This window comes from Phocoena phocoena, chromosome 15 (assembly GCF_963924675.1).
Source record: "Phocoena phocoena chromosome 15, mPhoPho1.1, whole genome shotgun sequence".
NCBI classification, from domain to species: Eukaryota; Metazoa; Chordata; class Mammalia; order Artiodactyla; family Phocoenidae; genus Phocoena; species Phocoena phocoena.
Window position 1 is genome coordinate 7,422,127 of NC_089233.1, and position 21,154 is coordinate 7,443,280.

Here is a 21,154-nt window from a genome sequence, read left to right on the forward strand (position 1 = left end):
CTAGGTGCGCGGGCTTCAGTAGCTGTGGCTCGCGGGCTCAGTAGATGTAGCGCAGGAGCTTAGTTGCTCCGCAGCATGTGGGATCTTCCTGGACCAGGGATCGAACCTGTGTCCCCTGCATTAGCAGGCGGATTCTCTTTTTTTTTTTTAATTAATTAATTAATTTTTTGCTGCATTGGGTCTTGGCTGCTGCGCGCGGGCTTTCTCTAGTTGTGGCGAGCGGGGGCCACTCCTCGTTGCAGTGCGCGGACTTCTCATTGCAGTGGTCTCTCCTGTTGTGGAGCACCGGCTCTAGGCATGTGGGCTTCAGCAGTGGTGGCATGTGGGCTTCCGTAGTTGTGGCTCGCGGGCTCCAGAGCGCAGGCCCAGTAGCTGTGGCACACGGGCCCAGCTGCTCCGCAGCATGTGGAATCCTCCCAGACCAGGGCTTGAACCCATGTTCCCTGCATTGGCAGGCAGATTCCCAGCCACTGCACCACCAGGGAAGTCCCTGGCAGGCGGATTCTTAACCACTGCACCACCAGGGAAGTCCCTGCACTGAGGTTTTATCAAGTGGAACAACCTTTTCATTCTCTTTGTTTTGGGTCTTGGTATCAGTGCAAAACCACCCTTAGGGAACATGGTCTGCCTTCCTCTCTGCTTTTCAGCAGAAGATGCCTTCCGAGAAGCACTGGGAAGGTGTTTTCGATTATATGCAGCAAAGACCAACATGGTAAATCCTTATAAGATGTTGGTGGGCTGGTATTTACGGGGCTATCTGGAGACTTCTGGTTTGAAGATTGCACCTGACAATCCTTTCTTAAGTTAGGATAAACTCAATTTTGGATAGAGATGTGAGTGGGGTAGATACCAGTCTCTCTTGAAATGAATGGCAAGTTCCTTCTTTGGTCTGGTCATCTGTAGGAACCACCTGACATTTTCATTTGTGCTTCTCTCTTTTTCTTTGTCACAGGCAAAGAAGGAAGAATACAGAGTAAACAATTGTGTTGCTCAGGTTCCCAACACTGGCCCTCCTCTTCCTGAGGGCTTGGGAAAATGAACCAAGTGGTTCATTGATTTACTCAGATATCCAGCTAATATTTATTTAGCTTGGACTGAGTGTGATGCTGTTAGCCCCAGGGAGACAGAGATGGGTGGGAAACTACCCTTGTCCTTAGAGTGTGTAATGTGTGGTAGGGGAGACAGCAAACATGTTAAGAAGTAACCATGGCAAGTGGAAGTGTGTGTGGACTAAGAAGGTTGTGGAAAGACCTCTGGGAGCACAGGATGGGTATCAATCCTAGTTGGGGGGATTTGGTGACGAGGTGCGTCCTGAAGAAGGCTCACCAGGAGGAGACTGAGTGAGGATGGAAGTGTCTTAGTTCATTTGGGCTGCTATAATATCATGAACTGGGGGGATGATAATTCTCATGTTTCTGGAGGTTGGGAAGTCCAAGATCAAGGTGCCAGCAGATGTGGTGTCTGGTGAGGGCCTGATTCCTGGTTTATAGAGGGTCATCACCTTGCTGTGTCCCCACATGGCCAAAGAGGGGAGGGAGCTCTGTGGGGTCTTTTATAAGGGCACTAATCCTATTCATTAGGGCTCCACCCTCATGACCTACTCACTTCCCAAAGGCCTCATCACATTAAGGGTTAGGATTTCAACATATGAATTTGGAGGGGACAAAAACATTCAGTCTATGCCAAAAACATGCCAGATAGAGAGAACAATCTGTGCAAAGCCATAGGCAGTGGGAAAGATTTCGGCCTGTTGAGGGAATGCAAGTGTTGCTCTGTGGCTGGAGCATGGGGTGGGGGTGGGGGTAGGTGGAAGTGGGGGTAGTGTGGCAGCAGGACAGACAAGGAAGGCAGGATGGGAACAGGTGGCAGAGGATGCACTCAGGGATTCAGGCTGACAAAGGCCCAGCCTGGAGAACATCTGCTGTGGCAGGGACAGAGAAGGCTTGGAGAGAACTCATACTCTTTCTTTCCTCTTTGTCCTGGACGTGGCACAGCTCCCTTCTGCGCAGAGCTCACTGGCCAGAGCTAGTCACATGACCTTGCCTAACTGCAAGAGAGGCTGGTAAGGGAGGTTTTCTTTGTGCCCAGAGATGACAGGAGATCCAGATGTTGGTGAGCACTGGTAAAGTCTACCATACTTATTCATGCCTGTTCAGGGAAAATTCTACAGTTAATTAAATCCCTTTCTTGTCTCTGAGGTTCAAGAATCATGGTCTCAGGGCCATAGGTAGTGCTTTCTGCTTAATTATAATGTTTCTACTAGGTGCTACCCCACTCTCTGGCTGGATCCCGCTAGTGATGGGGAACTCACCCCTCAACCCACCATGCAGCTAAATCCAACTGTGGACAACCTATTTCAAAGTTCTTCCTTATATTCAGCTGGCATCTTCCATCCATTGGCCCCCAATTCATCCCTGTGACTCAGAGAACAAGTTTAATTCTTTTTTCCTGCATGGTTTTTTTTTTCCCCTTTCCTTTTCTAAGCCCAACGTCTCTCTTGTTACCTACCTGCCCTGATGGCTCTCCTTTTCACTCATGGTTTGTTTTACCAACAAGCTCTCATGTAGGAGCCCCAAGTGCTGAACTGCAGAACTGGGCAGTGGAGGGGGTATGGAGAACCAGGGTGGGGAACCCTGAGCAGATCCCCCACCACAGACCCCCAGCTAGGGGCAGCTAGGGAGGGATATCATTGACATGGGTTCAATGTGTCTAAACCCCCTACATCTTCATGCCTGTGCGAGGATAAAGCTTGTTAAGCCAGCACTCCCCAGGTGTTGCGTCTTCTTTATTTTATAGCTGTAATGGACTGAATGTTTGTGTTCCCCCCAGATGCCTATGTTGAGATCCTAACCTCCAAGGTTTTGGTATTAGGAGGTGGGGTTATTGGGAGGTGGTTAGGTCATGAGGGTGGAGCCCTCCTGAGTGAGATTAGTGCCCTTATAAAGGAGACCCGACAGAGCTCCCTTGCACCTTCCACCATGTGAGGACACAGTGAGAAAACAGCTCTCTGTGAACGAGGAAGCAAGTCCTCACCTGGCTACGAATCTGCTGGTGCCTTGATCTTGGACTTCCAGTCTCCTGAAGTGTGAGAAATAAATTTCTGTTGTTTTTAAGCCCCCTCGTCTATGGGATTCTGTTATAGCAGCCAGCCAGAAAAAGACATCCCCTTTCTTCATTTTTTCCCAGTAATCTCATTAAGTTCTTAGGGAAGCATTTGTTTAGCTGTGGCTGCATTAGTCAGCAGTCAAACTTCTTATCACCACATTTGAGTTGGGCTTTTGGCATTGGTAGTTGGGCAGACTCCATGTTTTTAGTGTTTTTTAGGTTTTGCTTTTAATGCTTCATTTTCCCTTCCAAATTTGTGTTTAAGATCATGGGCTATGGTGGTAGCCATCTAATTTGCTGTCTACTTTGTGTGTGTGTGTGTGTGTGTCATCATTTCTTTATTTCTTACAAGAGAAGACAGAGACAGTCGACTTGCTAAAGCCATACGTGAATGTTAATGCAAAAAAGACCTAGATGCATGAAGTATTTGTCTTAATTTGCTGTCTTCTGAACATCTATTTCACTGCCAAAGTTTAGGGAAACAGGTATGCTGAGCAAGGAAGTGTTCCCTTTTATAGGGTTGGGTGGAATTTTGCGGGTGTCCAGGTAAAGAAGAAAATTCAGAGTCGGCAGCTTCCATTATATCCACATTCTCATATTTTGCCCCTGGCCAAGTACAGAAAGTTTGGAGCAAAACAAAGAAGGCCCTTTGTTGCAACTGTCCCACTACGTTGAGTCAATCCAGCCCATTCCTGTGCTGGCCTGGGATCTGGAACAGCTGGGAGGATGGGCTGCTAAAGAGATCAGTATGAAAACCAGGCTGTCCCTACTATTGCTTCCCTGAACTTCTGGGAGAATTGCAGGATCCATGTCCTGTAAGGGTACTCACGGGGGAGGGGCAGATTTCTGTTTTAGATTAACAGGAGGGTTTATCATGCCAGAAGGTCAGTATTTACCTTGGCTTCAGCTTGATGAGTATTTACTTCTCCGTTCAGTTGGTCTCTCTGCTGACTTCAGCAGAAGTGAAGATCTGCTTTTTGTCTGCCCAAGAGGATGCTGACTGATATTTTCTTATCAGAAGGGCCTGGAAACATAGTTGCGGAGGAGCCCACTTCTCTAGTGTGTGTGTGTCGGGGGCTTTGTCTACCTCCACCAAGAAATCTGATCCCTCTTTGTACAAACAACCCCGTTTCTAAGGCGCTTTTGAACTTACAGACGGGGGAGAGAGCACAAGATCGCAGACAGATCACTTCTCTCATCTCCTTGTATGATGAAAACTGGGGAGATTCTGAGAACCCTGATTGTGTCAGAGTTGTGGTGAGAGGTCGAGGAGTTAAGGGCTCTGTGGCGCCCTGCTGACCCTCATTTGTCCAGTTTCCATTTTATCGAGGTCTGGGGGTGGGGGCACGCTGTGTGATGCCTGAAGATCACCAAGGAAGAGAGGAGGAGGGAGCCAGAACTACGACCCCGGTCCCAACTCCAAGGCTTCAATGCTTGATTGTGGCTTCTGTCTCTCCTGGGGCTTTAGCTTGTATTTGGTGAGTGCCGTGGGCACAGTATAGAAATACAGAGACCAGTGCTCATGTGGAGTTTGGATCAGGGGCCAGCCGGGGTGGCTGACGTTTGAGGAGGCGCTGGACCTTCTGAGGGCACCAGTACGCCCCTCAGTTAGGGGCTGTTCAAACTTTCCCGCTTTTGCCGCCGCTCACAAGTATGTTTTATCTTGAAAAATAATGCAAATGGCGCATTCTATTCAATACTATTCCCGTATTTGTTTTAAAATAAAGTTTCATTTTAAACTGTCAACCACAGAGAAAGATGTACCAGGTTTATCCCGGGGGCTCCAGAGTCTCCTGAGAAAGCTCCAAGCACTCCTGGGTATGAGCCCACTTGGGGCTTTGAAAAGGGAGCCATTCTTCAGTTTTATCCTTCACCAAAGCTCTGCAAATAATAATCATTAACATTTATTGAGCATTACAATGTGTCAGGCACATGATTCCAAGCACTTTGTGTGAATAATTCATTGAATTCTTTTAGCATACCCATACATTAGGTACAGTTATTATTCTGATTTTACGGACGAAGAAGCTCAGAGAGGTTAGGTAACCTGTCCAAGGTCACACAGCTGGTACTGGTTGGAGTTTGACTCTACTACCTGATGTCCTCTGGGGGTGAGGGAGGGGTTAGAATGTGATACCACAGAAACCTTCTCCATTCTTCTCGGCTCCCATGGCCCCCCTTACGGGGCTGCTGCCGCTGGAAATCTTGCCTACAAGAGTGATGGCTTGCTAGGGTTGGGTTTATCCACAGCTGCCTTGGTGATAGGAGTGGAGGATAAAGGGAAAGTGAATTATAGAAGGCCACAACTGGAAAGGTCTTCAGAGACAAGCCACTCCACTCTTCATTTTACAAATGAAGATGCTGGGGAGGACCGGAGAGGGAAGGGGTTTACTCCAGGTCACCCAGCAAGTCAGCAGGGGCACCAGGAGCAGACCTGGGGCTTCTGCATCTGGGTGGTATGTGTGATATCACATTTCTTGATTTTCTGCATCTTTGTCTTTTTAATCCCTTGCCCTCTAAATGGAACCTACTCTTGTTTGCAGAGTTTTCTCCAGACTGCCTGCTGGCTTTTTAAAAAATTTTTATTTATTTTTGGCTGCGTCGGGTCCTGGTTATGGCACGCAGGATCTTTCGTTGTGGCATGGAGGTTTCTCTCTAGTTGTGGCAGGGGCTCCAGGGCACAAGGGCTCAGTAGTTGGGGCGTGTGGGCTCTCTAGTTGTGGCGTGCAGGCTTAGTTGCCCCGAAGCATGTGGGATCTTAGTTCCCCGGCCAGGGATTGAACCCACGTCTCCTGCACTGGAAGGCGGATTCTTAAACGCTGGATCACCAGGGAAGTCCCTGGTGGCTTTTGAAGGAAAAAAAAAAAAGCCCATTTTAATGCTTCCTAAAGAATAATGTAAGCAGCCTGAGGGTGAGAACCATGTTATTTGCTTCTCTAAGAGCGTTCACTGCACCAGGACAGTGCTGGACACGCAGAAGTTTCTCAATACATGTTCACAGGGCAAGAATGAACTTTTTGTCCTAGAAGTGAAATAGAGGACCAAACTAGACCTGGCTTAGTCCTGAAGTTTCTGGGATGTATTAATTCTTTTCCTAAAGCTGTTCATCCTGAAAGAATCCTGCAGTTACAGAATAGTGGTATCCTTTCCTGTCCTTGGTCCCTCTAGGTTGGGTGCAGCCCGTGGCACTGGAAAAATGAATTTAAGATAAAAACTAAATTCTTGTTCCCTTACTGCAGTGTCTACAGCATAAAGCCAATTTACAGCAACGTGGAATTCCTCTGGTCTTTAAGATCTCACTATGCAAGTAAAGGAGGGAAAGGAGGAAGACAGATGCTTACAAATTCCTGGCGGGGGGTTGGGGGGGAGGATAACCTCATCATTTATTGGGTGTTGGAAAACAGCCCAAGGAACACAGTTCAGATTCCTTTTGGGGGAGGCACTGAAAATCCCCTGATAACCCGAATTCTCCAAATCTTTTAGGCCTTGAGAAAACGATGGAGGACAAGATGAAGGAAGTGGTCCTAGGTGCAAGTGACGTTTCCCATTAGGGGGCTGTCCACTCTGAGATGGACTGTTCATCCCGATTCCTAGATGGAAACTCTGGACTTGGGAAGTGTGGAAGTTCCATTTAAAAGGCCCAGGCAGGGGACTGCAGTCCAGTGGTTAAGACTCTACCCTTCCACTGCAGGGGGTGAGGTTTCAATCCCTGGTGGGGGAACTAAGATCCCACTAAGATTCTGCATGCGTAGTGGCCAAAAAAAAAAAAAAAGAAATAAAAGGCCCAGGTAGGATTTGAGGAAATTGAATGGGTGGTTTGGGGAGAGGATAAAGGGGGTTGGAGATGATATCTTGGGATTTGTACTCAAGAGGGTACATAGGGGAAATGTACATATGGATACATATTGGGATATGTAAACAAGAGGACAAAAGCCCTGGGAGCGGCCCTTTCCCTCCACATTTTCAACAGCATCTTCCGGTTCTTCCTTTAACAACAGTCCCACAGTTCTTTTACAAAATGGGTTGCAGTCCACGGAGCACTTCCATACTTGATGGCTTCTCTCCAGTCCTACTGGCATTTTACGGACTAGGAGTTCCCCACTGTTAGCAGGGACAGAGCTGGCCTCAGGACCTCTGCCAACCCTTGGTTGCTCTGGGGAGAATTAGAAAAAGACTTTCTCCCTGGGGGAGTGGGGCACAGGATGGATTTCAGGTCCCCCCTGCTTTGTGCTGGGTGCAAGCCCTATGGGGATCCTGTGGTCCAGAAAAGACCAACTTGGGACCAGGCTGGCCTTGGGCTCAGTGTGCGATCTGAGACCCAGCCTTCCCATCTGTAAAAGGTGGGATTGTATTACATCTTCCCCCAGCTCCTTCCCAGATACGATGCCTCATGAATCAGTGAGTCTAGGGACAACTTCTCACCCCACATCAAATGCTTCCTTCCTTCCCAGCTGCTTCTCAGCTTACAGAGACAGCTGGCAAGGTAGAGGCTGGAGGTGAAAGGAGGATAGAATTCTGGGGAAGTCTGGGTGTGCAATGGTTTGGTCAAAAGAGCCTTGGACAAGGAGTGTGTATTTTTTCTGCTTAACTTTTTTGAGCCTCAGTTTGTACCTCTGAAAAATGGAACGGCATCACCTTATATAGAGAGCAGTGCTGTAGGGATGAAACAACATTGCCCAGGTGAACTTGCCAGACACAGAGTGGGTGCTCCGTAAGCACTTGCGACCCGAAGAGGGTTTGGTTGGGAAGGTTCTAAAGAGCGTGTGTTTGGGGACCCAGGCACAAGATCTGGCTTTCGGGGCGCGCGGCTCCCCGGACCCCCAGCGGAGGAGGAACCCCAGCTCTGCCGCCACTGCCGCCTCCTCGGCCCCGGACCGCCGAGGGTTAATGAGAAAGCCCCACGCCCCCTTTGACGGCGCAGAGCCCACCTCGCCGAATTTGAAAAGGCGGCCCTGAGAGGCGTGGGCGCCCCCCAGACATTTCCAGCTCGGACGTGCGCTCCGCTCGCTCACCGGCGCGCTCGCTCGGCTCCCGGCGGGGGCCGCGGGTTCGGTCCGGCCGTCGGTGCGCTCCCGACTGTCCTCCCGCCCGGGACTCCGGGTCCCTGCGGGCGGCAGCGCAAGATGAAGCTGGCCCTGCTTCTGCCCTGGGCGTGCTGCTGCCTCTGCGGGTCGGCGCTGGCCACCGGCTTCCTCTACCCCTTCCCGGCCGCAGCCCTGCAGCAGCACGGCTATCCTGAGCAGGGCTCCGGCTCTCCCGGCAGCGGCTACGGGAGCCGCCGGTGAGTAGCTGGGGGCGGCGGGACCTGGGGGCGCGCGGCAGCCCGGGGCTGGGGGCGAGGGGAGGTGGGGTTTGGGGCTTGGGATCTTGGGATTGGGGGTTGGGGGCGCAGGCTGCCGGGTCTCGGGGCCGTCTGGGTCTGGGGGCGCGGGGGCGGGGTTTGGGGCTTGGGAAGGTGGGATTGGGGGCTGGGGACGTGGGGCGGTCGAGGACTGGGGGGGCTGGGGACGCGGGATGATCGGGGCACAGACAGTGGGGACTGGGGGCTCGGGGCGGAGAGACTGAAGGTGCGGGGCTGGGACTGCGGTGATCTCTGGCCGCGCCCACCCCCACTTCCTTCCCTTGCTCTCCCAACCTTCGCCCCTTCGGCTCCCGAATCCGGGTGGAGGTGGCTCAGACCTGCGGCGGGGGCGCGCGAAGGGGTGACCGTGGCTGGCTGGGGCTCGGTGGCTCGGTTCCTGGACGTTTACCGGCTCACGTGGCTCCGCCGAGCTCACCTGCGCGGCCGGGGCTTTGTGTTGGGGAGCAGGTTCCCGCGATGCCAAGGCCTTGCATCCGGGCCCCCTACTCTCACGCCGGCCGCCAGGGACACCGGAGGGGCGATTCCGTCCGGTCTTTGGGGCTGGGCCCGCGGAGGAGCCTCGGCTGCGGCTCCCCAGCCACCTGGGAACGTGGTGCCGGCTCCGATCGCAAGAGTCCGTGGTGGGGTCGGAGAGGGAGCAGGGTCACGGAGCCCGCGGTGCCCGGACCCACCCGCGGCCTCCTCCTCCGCCGGCAGGTGGCGCCCTGGCCACCCCAGGACGGTTAGGGCAGCAACTTTTCAATCCGTGGTTGAATTCCCCCAGAAAACGCGTTAAGTACTCAAGTAAAAGTTGCCAAATCCCTGTCTGCGTAACTCATTCGAATTTAGCTTTTCCCATTTAATAGTAATTACGACTCACACGGCTGTAATAGCCTTCTAGAACACACAACATGCATTGGTAGCATCCATCTCTTTTGATCCTAACACCACCCCAGGGTTAGCTATTAGAGTATTATCTTTCCTTTAACGGAGGAAACTGAGGCTCAGAGAGAGGTCCCCAAATTCGGTGGCAACTCAGGGCTCACCTCTTGTCTTCTTTCTCCAAATCCTGTGCTTTCTATGGCCCCACTCTGCTTATCGTTTTTGGAGCAAGGTCCATAAACCTTGCTCCATAAGGTCCCAGTTCTTCTGTCCTCCATGGTGTTTACCAAGCTAGGGAGGGCTACCAAGATGAATTCTGGCAATGTCTTGTATCAAGGAGACAGGGATATTTTGTGTTGAGAAGAGCGGTGCACTTAATGGCTGGATAAGGCGGTTCTCAGAAGAGCATTTAAAGTGCTTCAGGAAAATTTTGCATGCAATTTTATTTCCTTCATTTTGTTTGGAAGTACTTCTCCCAGGCTCCTATTAGTATTACTCTCCAAACACCCACAGTAGTGTGGACTCTGCATGCTTCTATAGGAGCATATTTTAAAAACTCAGCTTCTCAAATCGCAGAATGATATGTATAGCATGATCTCACTTATGAAAAAAAATTCCATCTATATCTAGATATCTATCTCTCTATCTATCTATATATATCCAGGAAAACAGTTGGTAGGAAACCATTTTTGTCAGTTACCTATAGGGAGAGACCTGGGGCTGGACTAGGGGAGAGTGAAAGAGGACTCCCATTTTTTCCCTCTGTTTGCTTGTGTCTTGTTTGCATGTTTTACAAGGAGGGTCTATTCATGTATTACTTTTGTAATTCAAAAGTGTGTGTGTGTTGGGGGCTGGGAGTGGGGGTGGGGTGGGGGTGGAGGCTCCTGCAGCCTGGACTCTGCATGCAGAGAGGGGCCAGAGGGGAAGTCCATGAAGGGAGCCAGTGAATGGGGACGGGGGTTCTGGCGTTCGGTGGGCTGGAACTTGGGGACTCCAGAGACACTTGGAAAGGATAGTTTTAGCACAAATAAAAAGAGACCCAAACAAGTGTAATCTTCCAGAACTCTTTCTACCAGGCCGGGAGCAGGGAGAAGGTATAATTAGATTCAGGGAGGATCTGGATGAATTTGTGGAAAACGGATTTCTGAATAGCATATTGGGAGGTGTTAGGACTTGGGGCGAGTTCCAGATGCTTGAGATGGGTGTTCCGGACTGTACCTGAGCCCTTCCATGCAAAGCCCTGCGTGGGCGCTGCAGGCACCTGATTCGGGTCCGGGCAAGTTATGGGCTGGAGCTGGCCTGGTGTCACATGTTCCTGTGTGTTATTCGCTCCAGAAGCGGAAGCCTTGGGGACGGCGTTTGGCACAGGGTTCTTCACAGCTTTGGCCTCTGCTTGGCTCCATACATGTGTTTACAGTGGCTTGGTTCCAGCTGATGGGCAGGGCTATAGGGCTGTTTCTTGACAAATAGTTTTATTTCATGGTTATTGCTCCTGTTGGCAGTTTGTGTTCTCCTTTCTCTCTCTCTCTCTCTCTCTCTCTCTCTCTCTCTGTGTGTGTGTGTGTGTGTGTGTGTGTATGTGTGTGTACCTGTACCTACCTTCCTGGGCTGGGTGTCTGTGTCTAACACATGCTGGGGGCATCTTGCTTTGCCCAGGGATGCTCTGCTCTGGTGACCTCCATCACAAGCCCAGGGTGGGCCCCTCTGATGAAGCTATTTTGGCAAAAAGAAGAGGACCCCAATTCCTTAGAGGCCTGATTCCAGTAGAATCTTGCAGCCCTGTGTTTGGGCCACTCATGACTTTTGTCATCCACAGTGCTGTTAGGATGCCAAATAAAAGCTAAAGGGAAGTGTAGCGTTAATTGACCAGCAGGGTTGCACAAGGATGGAGCCTCTCAGCTGCCCAGCCCTTCTTCCCAGAAGAACTTCCCAGTATAAGGATAACACATTGGTGAAACTCTTTAATGGATGTATATCTCACTCTTCTCCCCGCCTCCCTCCCCCGATCATTCCCTCCCTCCCTTTCACAGATGGTGATTAGAAGTCTTGTCTGTTGTCTGCTCCTCATATCTGTATCCAACCCTAAAGGGTCCAACATAGCAGCAAGTCTTCCGGGCACGAGGAGTGAGAACCAGAAAGGGGGCCCTGCACCCCATCTGGGGTGCACATCTCCCAGCTGTTGATGGAGAGGTTTTAATTTGGATAAGAGTTAATATTCTTGGAGTGGAAATGTTCTTCTAAGAGAAACCGGAAGAGTGGTGGGACCTGCCTGGATTTTAAGCAGAGGAAGGAATGAATACATCCAGAGGGCTGGTTCGTGGGACAGGGGATGAGGGACAGAGTTGCTTTGTGCTTCTGCCCTGAAGAGTGGCACACATTCCATAAACCTATTCCTTCTGTACAGGACCCGAGGCATGAGAACAAAGAGAGACCACATACTACATGGCTGAATATCTACAGGTTATGAATCAAGCTAACGGATGGTTAAATAAGTAGGTCCTATCCTCTAACCTTGATGAGTAATACCTTCACAGTGACCTGGAAAGCCAAGTTCAAATGAGGAATTCTTAGACGCTTTAGAATCCTCTGCTCTGGCAAGTGGTGGCAGGGGGAAGGCTCCCCACGGCCCAGCCATCTTCACTGCTTTTTGACCTTCAACTTCCTGTCCACTTATTTGTTGTTGTGTCTCTTTAGTCTTTTTCATTGTGGGAGAGTCCTCTCCTTTAAAAGAAAGCATTTCCGGGCTTCCCTGGTGGCGCAGTGGTTGGGAGTCCGCCTGCCGATGCAGGGGACACGGGTTCGTGCCCCGGTCCGGGAAGATCCCACATGTCGCGGAGCAGCTGGGCCCGGGAGCCATGGCCGCTGAGCCTGCGCATCTGGAGCCTGTGCTCCGCAACGGGAGAGGCCACAACAGTGAGAGGCCCACGTACCGCAAAATAAAAAAAAAAAAAATAAATAAAAAAAAAAAAAATAAAAGAAAGCATTTCCAGGGACCTCCCTGGTGGTCCAGTGGTTCAGACTCTGCACTCCCAGTGCAGGGGGCCTGGGTTCGATCCAGGGGGTCAGGGAACTAAATATCACATGCTGCAACTAAAGATCCTGTGTGCCGCAACTAAGACCCGGCGCAGCCAAACAAATAAATACTTTTAAAAAATTAATAAAAGAAGGCTTTTCCCCCTGCCATTGACTTGGTGAAGAAGACCAGTTGTCCTGTAGAATCCCAGGTTAGATTTGCCTGACTGCTTCACAGTGGTGTAAATAATTGGATCCTCTATGCCCTGTATCTCTTCTATGTGAGAGATTAGGTGTAAATGTTTGATTAGATTTAGGATCTTTTTTTTTTGATGGTGGTGGGGGAGAACAAGAACGCTTTATAGTTGGTCCAGTGGATCGTGTTATATCATATCCGGAGGTGTTATGGATTGAACGCTTATATTCCCTCCATCCCGCAATTCATATGTTGAAACCCTGACTCTCAATGTGATGGTATTTAGAGGTGGGGCCTTTGGGAGGTAATTATGAAGATGAAGGTTTAGATGAAATCTTGAAGGTGGGGTCCCCATGATGGGATTTGTGCCCTTATAAGAAGAGGAAGAGAGACCAGGGCACCTTTTCTCTCTTTCTCTCTCCTCATGTGAAGACACAGAGAGAACTCTGCTGTGTGCAAGCCAAAGAGATGGTCCTCACCAGGAACTAAATCAGCCTTGATCTTGGACTTTCCAGCCTCCAGATCTGAGAAATAAATGTCTGGTGCCTAAGTCACCCAGTCTCTGGTGTTTTGTTATGAAAGCCTGAGCTGACTGATATGGGAGAGCATGACATTTTTTTCCTGGAGAGCTGGGTGTCAAACCTTCACCAGAATACCACTGCCTATAGGTTCCCTCCTTCTTTGCTCTCTTTACTTTGCAATTTGTTTTGAAGAAACTAGGCTTTGATAGCGTTTTCCTTGTTCAGGATTTGTTTGATTATATCCTCATGGTGCCTGTTAACGTGCTCCCCTGTCCTCAGTGTGTCCAGAAAATTGGAAATTGGATAGGGAGGCTCGATTGGATTTTGGTTCCTTCTCCTCCTCCTTATTATTGTTTGTTTGGGCAAAATTACCTCTATGGTTGTGTAGCATTCTTCCATTAAGAATCATATCAGGGGGCTTCCCTGGTGGTGCAGTGGTTGAGAGTCCGCCTGCCGATGCAGGGGACACGGGTTCGTGCCCTGGTCCGGGAAGATCCCACATGCCACGGAGCGGCTGGGCCCGTGAGCCATGGCCGCTGAGCCTGCGCGTCCGGAGCCTGCGCTCCGCAACGGGAGAGGCTCACAGCAGTGAGAGGCCCGCGTACCGGAAAAAAAAAAAAAAAGAATCATATCAGGAATCACACAACATCTTGTCATCTCTCCTCTTGTGATGTTAACAGGTGTTGATGATCACTGCCTAGGTCATTATTTCATTAAGGCTTACAAAGCGGTCCTATTCTAATTCTGACATTTCTTTTTCATTTAATTACTGGAATACTTGCATAAATAATTTCCCGCTTATCTACAATTTGTAGGGAATCATGTTTTGAATTCATTTTTGATTTATCTTTCCATTGTTTCATTTCGCAAATGTAAGTGTGTGTGTCTTCTTTCTTTTTAAAAAGAATTTATTGAAGTTTAGTTGATTTACAATGTGTTAATTTCTGCTGTACAGCAAAGTGATTCATATGTATGTATACATATACATAATTCTTTTTTATATTCCTTTCATGGTGGTGTATCACAGGATATTGACTATAGTTCCCTGCGCTATACAGTAGAACCTTGTTTATCCCTTCCTTTTCTTCTTATGCAGAGGTGCTGTACTAGTAGCACTGTTCTTCTGCACTTGGCTTTTTTTGTCTCACATTGTACTGTGGAGCTTGCTCTAGATCAGGGCATAGATAGCTTCTGCATCTATTTTGTTTTTCACGATTTAAAAATTTGTGGTGAAAACACACATAAAGCTTACCATCTTAACCATCTTTAAGCGTACAGTTTGGTGATATTAAATACATTCAGAGGGTTGTCCAGCCATCACCAGAATGTTCATCTCCTGCATTCATTTTTTTTTTTTTGGCCATGCCCTGCGGCTTGCGAGATCTTAGTTCCGCGACCAGGGATCTAACCCGGGCCCCTGAATGGAAAGCGCTGAGTCCTAACAACTGGACCTCCAGGGAATGCCCTCCTGTATTCATTTTTGTAGCTCTGTAGTTCTCGGTGGTGCCAACGACTGTAGTTTTTTCAGCAAGTCCCCTACTGATAGACATCGTGTTGTTCTAACCTTTTGTGTCACGTGTAATGCCATAATAAATAGCCTTGTGAGTTATTCATTTCATATTTTTGCAAATGAATCTTTAGGATGCATTTTTTTTTTTTTTTTTTGGTGGTACGCGGGCCTCTCACTGTTGTGGCCTCTCCCGTTGCGGAGCACAGGCTCCGGACGCGCAGGCTCAGCAGCCATGGCTCACGGGCCCAGCCGCTCCGCGACATGTGGGATCTTCCCGGACCGGGGCACGAACCCGCGTCCCCTGCATCGACAGGCGGACTCTCAACCACTGCGCCACCAGGGAAGCCCCCTAGGATGCATTTTTTTAAAGCGGATTTTCTGAGTGAAAAGGTAAATGCACACGTAATTCTGCCAGATAGTGTCAAATTTCCCGCCATAGAAGTTAACACCATTTTGTATTCCCATCAGCAGGTTTTTCTTGGGATACATTTGAAGATGACACTTCAATGACGCTGGGTCAAAATAGCCTTGTGGGGATGAGAGCGGCCTTCCCTAGCCTATACCACCTGCCAGCCCGACCCACTCCTCACATTTGAGGGGTCTGGGGCAAGGGTACAGAGGGAAGCCCACACAGTGTATGTCTAAATATTTAAAAGATATAATTCAAGCTTATGGACTGTTAAATAAAATAAATTCTGTCATTGGCCTTGACAAACACACCCTTCTCGTGACCTGGGGGTGGGGGTCGAGGCTCAGGTTCAGAAGTCTTGCCTCCATGAATTTTGTGTGGGAACTTGGTGGTGCAGGAAGAGCCGCCTTCCCCTTCCCTCCGTGTCCTGCCAGATACCTCGCCCTGATCAGGCCTCACCCACACCCCGTGGACACTCTAGTCCAGCCCAGAACTCCCTCTCCTTACCCTGACAACTGCCACTTGGCCATACCTCCTGCTTGAGTGTGCCCAGCTGTTTGGGGAGGGAGTTCCAGGCCCCTGGGTACCCACCTTTGCTCCATAAGGGAGGCTGTGGTCTCTGGAGGGTCACGTCCCCTCGGCCCCATGGTCTCCTCGCCCTGTGGGGTGTGGTGTGGCTGGACAGGGCCCAGATTGGGGTCCTTGAAACTTCAGTGCCCAGGATGGGGCTCCTCTTGCCCAGGTTTAAGGCAGTTCTGGGGGGATGTGGAATGAGTCTTGGGGATGGAGCAAGGACACGTGTGCCCTGAATCCTCAAAAGTTGGACAGCCTTTCCCCAGAGGTCCACGGTCAAAAAAGGCTGCGTCGTGGTGACAGAGCTAAGCTGTGTCCAGATGTTCCCTTCCCGTGTCCTCCCTGCCACGTCCCCCGTTAGACTGTGAGCGCCAGGTGGGACAATCACCCGCCTGTTTGCGACCCAGCCCAGGGCCCAGAAGAGAGTCGGGCTCTGTCGGTTGTGTGGAGTGAACCGGATCGCATCCACCGAGGACCCACCAAGGCCCTGAATCCAGAGCGGATGTGGGTCCCACGGGGGTCACTTTGCAGTCCCAGTGGCACGGGTCACATACTCTGTGTGGATGTAAAGACCCCTTTCGGAGATGCCGGGGAGCTTTGGGGAAGGAGGCTTCAGGGTGGCTCCCAGGGACGTGCTTGTGCTGTTTTAGAAGCACAGCTCTATTCTGGCCTGACGTTGGGGTATTTACCCGTTTTCAGACTATTCTAAGAAATGATGGGATGGATTTCAGAACTCGCTACTGCTTACGGTTTTCCATTGAGAAATTCTCTGGGAGTCAGGTTTGGAAAGGGTCTGATCCCTGCTATGATGACAGTGCTGGACCGCGCTATTTCCTCCCTGTTCTTCCTGGTCCAGCCTCTCCATCCCCACCCCCGGCTTCCCAGGCAGGGCCATTTGACCAGTGCAGAGGCCAGGGCGCAATGCTCAGCAGGGTCCATGCTTGGAGTTTAATGCTTTGTGCTCACCATCTCCAAATTCTCGATACTCTCATTCTTAAATGTGTGCTTTGTAAGTGAAGTCCGATGGGACCATGGGGCACCAGGAGATTGACCCTCAGCTTTGACCATGACCCACCTCTCACCACCTCCTACCGCCTCCCTGGGGTGGGTTCTCCGCTACTCACTCCCCACCCCTCTGGCACCCCAGGTCCACCTGGCCTCCCGCTCTCCACCCCTGCCCAGTGCCCGCTGCCACCCTCTGCCTCTGGCCGGAGCCTGGGTTTGGGCTCAGAGAGGGCTGGGATTGGGTGTCTGCACCCCGTGCCACCCTGGAGTGGGACATGGCAGCTGCAGTCCCTGCCCTGGGCTGGCAGTGCTCAGGGTGTGTGCTCAAAGGGTGACTCAGCAGGGGAGAGCCTCTGGCCACACCGATCCTAGTGTGTCCTGGGGAGAGATTGCAATACCCTGAAGCATTGCCCATCCGTCGTACGACGGTGGGCCCCTGGGAAGGGGTTACGCCTGGCTTCACTTGCTGCTCCGGACCGGGGCGCTGTGCTTCAGCCCGCTGGCTGGTGGGAAGGGTGGCACATGCACTTACACACCGTGGGGTTGCAGGGAGGGGTCTGCACTTGCCCCCCAGAGATCCCTGTGCACGAGGGAGCACGCATGAAACACTAAACAAATGACAGGTCCAGAGAGACAGAGACACAGAGACCCCAGAAGAGAGGAAAACACTTTGTATTTTACTATCTTTTATGACCCAGCTTTTTGAATGAGGGGTCCCTTAACTTCAGTTTGCCATGAGTCCCACAGATTATTTAGCTGGTCTTAGATACAGCAGGGTGCTGACTGGCTCATCACGATGAACTGGGGTGATTAAAGAATTGGGTATTCAGACCCACACATGACTCAGGAAGTCTAGGTCCTGGAGAGCTGTATTTAATGGCCTCCCCAAGCGGGTTTTTTTTTTTGGATGCCACCAGGTTTAGGAAGCACTGCGTGGAAAACAGAATTTTTTGAGATTCTTTCATCATGACCCATAGTAGGAAATACCTTTTATATGATGCCTGAGTCCACGCGTGCGCACTTACACACACGTACACACACCCCCACACCCCCCCCCAAATGCACACACACATACCCCTGAAATAAGTTTCACAGAATCATGCTTACTATTACCATATGTGATACTTACTTTTTTATGGTACTCTATCTAGTTCATAAAAAAGTGCTTGCCAAGGCTCAGAAAATTGATTCCACAGCCCCTCTGGCTTAAGACCTGCAGTGGGAGACCCCGTGCCCTGGGGGAATTCAGGGGTTTTCTGGCTCCATCACCCCAGTTCCCCTGCCTGGTTCTCTAGACTCTGACTCCGAAACCTCTTTCTTGTTCTTTCTGCTGAGCTGAGGTGCTTGGCCTGTCCGCTCCCCACCCCATACCTCGGATCCACCCTCTTCTGGGGGCAGTCACACACCCCCTCCTTCAGGAAGTCTTCCTGGACTGCTCTGCTCCCGTCTCTGTGGGCGGCTCCCTGCGCCTCCTGTATCTGTGATTGCTTGTGGTTTTTGTACCGAGAACTCACTTCCTGCTCTCCTTCCCCACAGATGGAATCATTTCTCCTACCTGTTTCGTCCCTAGCATGGCCCTGACGGGTCCACCTGGGACATGAGTGCATGAGCCGGGCCTGTGCCCTGAGCCTGGGCTTCCCGCCATCCACCCCTGCCTCTTGGACATGTGAGCTTATCCAGGCTGGGCATTTAACCACCCAAACTTTTCCGATCCCACTGTCGGTCGGTTGTAGGCTGAAGCTGGGGGCTGAACCATGGGGGAAGGGGTGTTCTGCCCTGAGCCCTGAATGGGAGGGGTTCTCTGTAAACTCCAGGGGGGTGAATGATCCCCTTTCCACCCCACCCCACCCCCGACCTGTGGGCCTTTTCCCTGCCACTGGATCCAGGTTCCCTGGAGCCTTACATTCAGGAAGTTACTACAAGCACCTACTGCATGCTTGGTGCTGGGGGTAGTGAGATGATTGCTGATTCAGACTCAGCCTCTGCCCTTGATGAGCTCAGAGGCTGGTTGGGGAAGACCCAGGAGCAAGTGTGGAATTTGCTGTGACACAAACATGTGCAAAGTGGGCCAGGTAGGCAAGGGATGTATGAACAAGTACCTGTTTAGGGGAGTTAGGCATGTGGGAGTTTGGCGTGTCTTTGTGCCTCTGTTTTCTCCTCTGTAAAATGGGGATGATCTACTTCATAAGGTCATTCTAGGCTTAGATGAGTTAAAGTTAATAAACTGCTTAGAGAAATATGTACCAAACATTCTGTTCGTGCTTGTGGTGTATGGTGTGCTAACCTTGCAAAGATTGCCAAGAAGGGGGGGTTTTGCAAACATATGAGGCTGTGGAATCCTTTTGTTGGGATGACGTTCCAGACTCCATACCTTGGGAAACGCTGGCCTGGTGGACCAAGGCTACATGCCAAGGCCTTTCTAGAGGAATCACGTTTGAAGTGGGTCTTGCAGGGTGAGGGGGGGGTGTTCTCTGCAGTGACTGGGGGGGGGGGGCATTTCAGGTGGACAGGACAGCTGTGTAAGGGCTGGGAGGTGTGACGGTGTCTGACATTTATGGTTTGTGCAGTTGGGTTCAGAGTGGCTGGACCAAGAGCTGCGAGTGTGGGGCAGGTGGGGCCTTCGGACCCTGAGGGTGAAGCCCCTTTTCTGCCAGCCCTAAGGAGCTTGGGCTTTGGGTTGAGGCTTGGTCACAGTGGGTCCTGTGTCAGTGTTACTGGTATGGAGGAGATGGGGCCGGAGGAGGGAGGCAGCTAACAGGCAGTGTCAGGAACCCTGAAACAGGGCTGGGGCAGTGGGGATGGAGCCGCCGAGTGACGAGCGCTCAGAGTCTGTGCAGTTGGCAGCATCTGGCCACTTGCTGGACCACGGACAGGCCAGAACAGGTTGCAGCCTGGGGCTCCTGGACTGTGGGATGCCAGAAGCTGGCTGTTTTGCTTCCTGGAACCTTGCAAAGACTCCCCAGTGTTTTCTCAGCTTTGAAAAGGCAACAAAGCGTGGTGTTCACGTACCTTGTATTTTTGTAAAATACTTGTATTTTTAACATCTAGCGCAGGCTTGCGCGTATCAGGTGTTCCGTGGTTGCTTTTTGAGCAAGTGAGTGAACAAGTGCCTTGACCTCTGTCCTCTGGGAAGCCGAGGGGGTGGCCTCTGCCCCCCGGGCAGTTCTGTCCTTCTAAGAGGTCCTGGAGTGAGGTCCTTCTCTGTGCTCCACCCCCCACCAGGCCAGCTCTGGAAGCCACATTTAGGGGAGCCACAGAGGCCACCCGCTTTAGGGGGTCCTGCTTCTTCCTTTGAAGTAGGATTGGGTGGAAAATCACATGGAATGGCCTCGATGTAAATATCTGGTGAGGCCTTTTCTTAAGGCCCCAGGGTTTTCTGAATCTCCTCGCCCTTCCTCTGGCTTACCTCTCCCCCCTCAGCTTCTCTGTTATTTTAAAATCCATTCCCAGAGAAACAATTCCTATGGCAATAAGAACACGGCTGCAGGCTTCTCTTGGCTTGAACTGGTCCGACACTTCACTGCTGCTTCGAGAGTGTGCAAGCTGGACCCAGACCAGCTCTGCCTGGAGCAGGGGAATAGAGTAACAATAACTAACTGTTAGAGGATTTTCAGGAACCCTGAAGCAGATCCTATGGAAGGAGACACACGGCGCGCTGTTCTCCTCTCTGAAGAGTCAGGGGTCCCCAGCTTCCTTGCCTGGGCTTCCTTTCCCTGCCTCCCTGAAACCAGGGTCTACATGTTTCTTTGGTGGCCTGGACAAGACCACCTTGAAAGAAGCTGGACCCAGTCCAGGTTAATTCTGTAACACTTGGGCAAGAGGCGGGGGCTCCCACCTTCTGGGCCTCTGTCTGCCCTACCCCCAGCCGCCTCCGGAGTGATGGGCGGGAAGGTCAGAGCTGGCCAGCTGACTGCTGACCTTTGCCAGCTCCCCTGCTGCCTGTAACGATGTTGCCAAGCTTGTTCCGTCAGGTGTTAATGGAAGTTATGAGAAGCAGCCTGGGAAATGCTCGTGAACCAAGCTCAAGGGTTTCCTTAAGAAAGAGGGAGGGTGTGAAGACCAGGCTCTGGAGCCAGGCGGTCTGGGTCTGAATCCCCGCGCTGGGTGGCCCTGAGCGAACCACCTGACCTCTCTGTGCCTCGGTCTCATATGTAAAATGGGCGTGGGTTTACTTCCTCAGGTCGTTCTGGGGCTTCGGTGAGTTAATCTTCATAAAGCGCTTAGAACAGTATCTAGTAGACACTCTGTGTAGCCCCATGAAATGATAAAGGCTTTCCCAGAGTGGCCAGTGTGATGATGGACCTTGCAAAGCTTGGGGAAAAGAGGAGTTTCGCAGACATCTGGGACCACTGGATCCGTTTCTGGGGAGCGTGTTGGTTGGTGTTGCAGATGCGGTGCTCTGGGAAACGCTGGCCTAGTGGGTCAAGGTTAAATGCCTCAGCAGTTATGGTGCCCTCTGCCTTTTGGAAAGGACCTCTGGCTGGGGTCATCTGCAACCTCGCCCCGCAGTTGCCCACCCTGGCGCTGTGGAGGAGCCAGAGAAACACAGAAGGGAGGGTCCTGTCAGGGTTTCGGAATCCCTGAGAGCCCGCTCAGGTTT

At 51.2% G+C, this 21,154-nt stretch overlaps 1 protein-coding gene across 2 annotated transcripts in view; it reads left to right on the top strand.

The window, feature by feature from the left end:
• Positions 1–8,092: 8,092 nt before the first annotated feature.
• Positions 8,093–21,154, top strand: part of COL26A1 (collagen type XXVI alpha 1 chain) — a 173,272-nt gene continuing 160,210 nt past the window's right edge. The window contains exon 1 of one of the 2 annotated variants that reach the window (XM_065893098.1): positions 8,093–8,386. In XM_065893098.1, coding sequence (XP_065749170.1) covers positions 8,229–8,386 — 158 coding nt within the window. In that variant the 5' untranslated portion in view covers positions 8,093–8,228. The remainder of the gene's footprint in view (positions 8,387–21,154) is intronic. The other variant, XM_065893097.1, reaches the window with a different exon arrangement.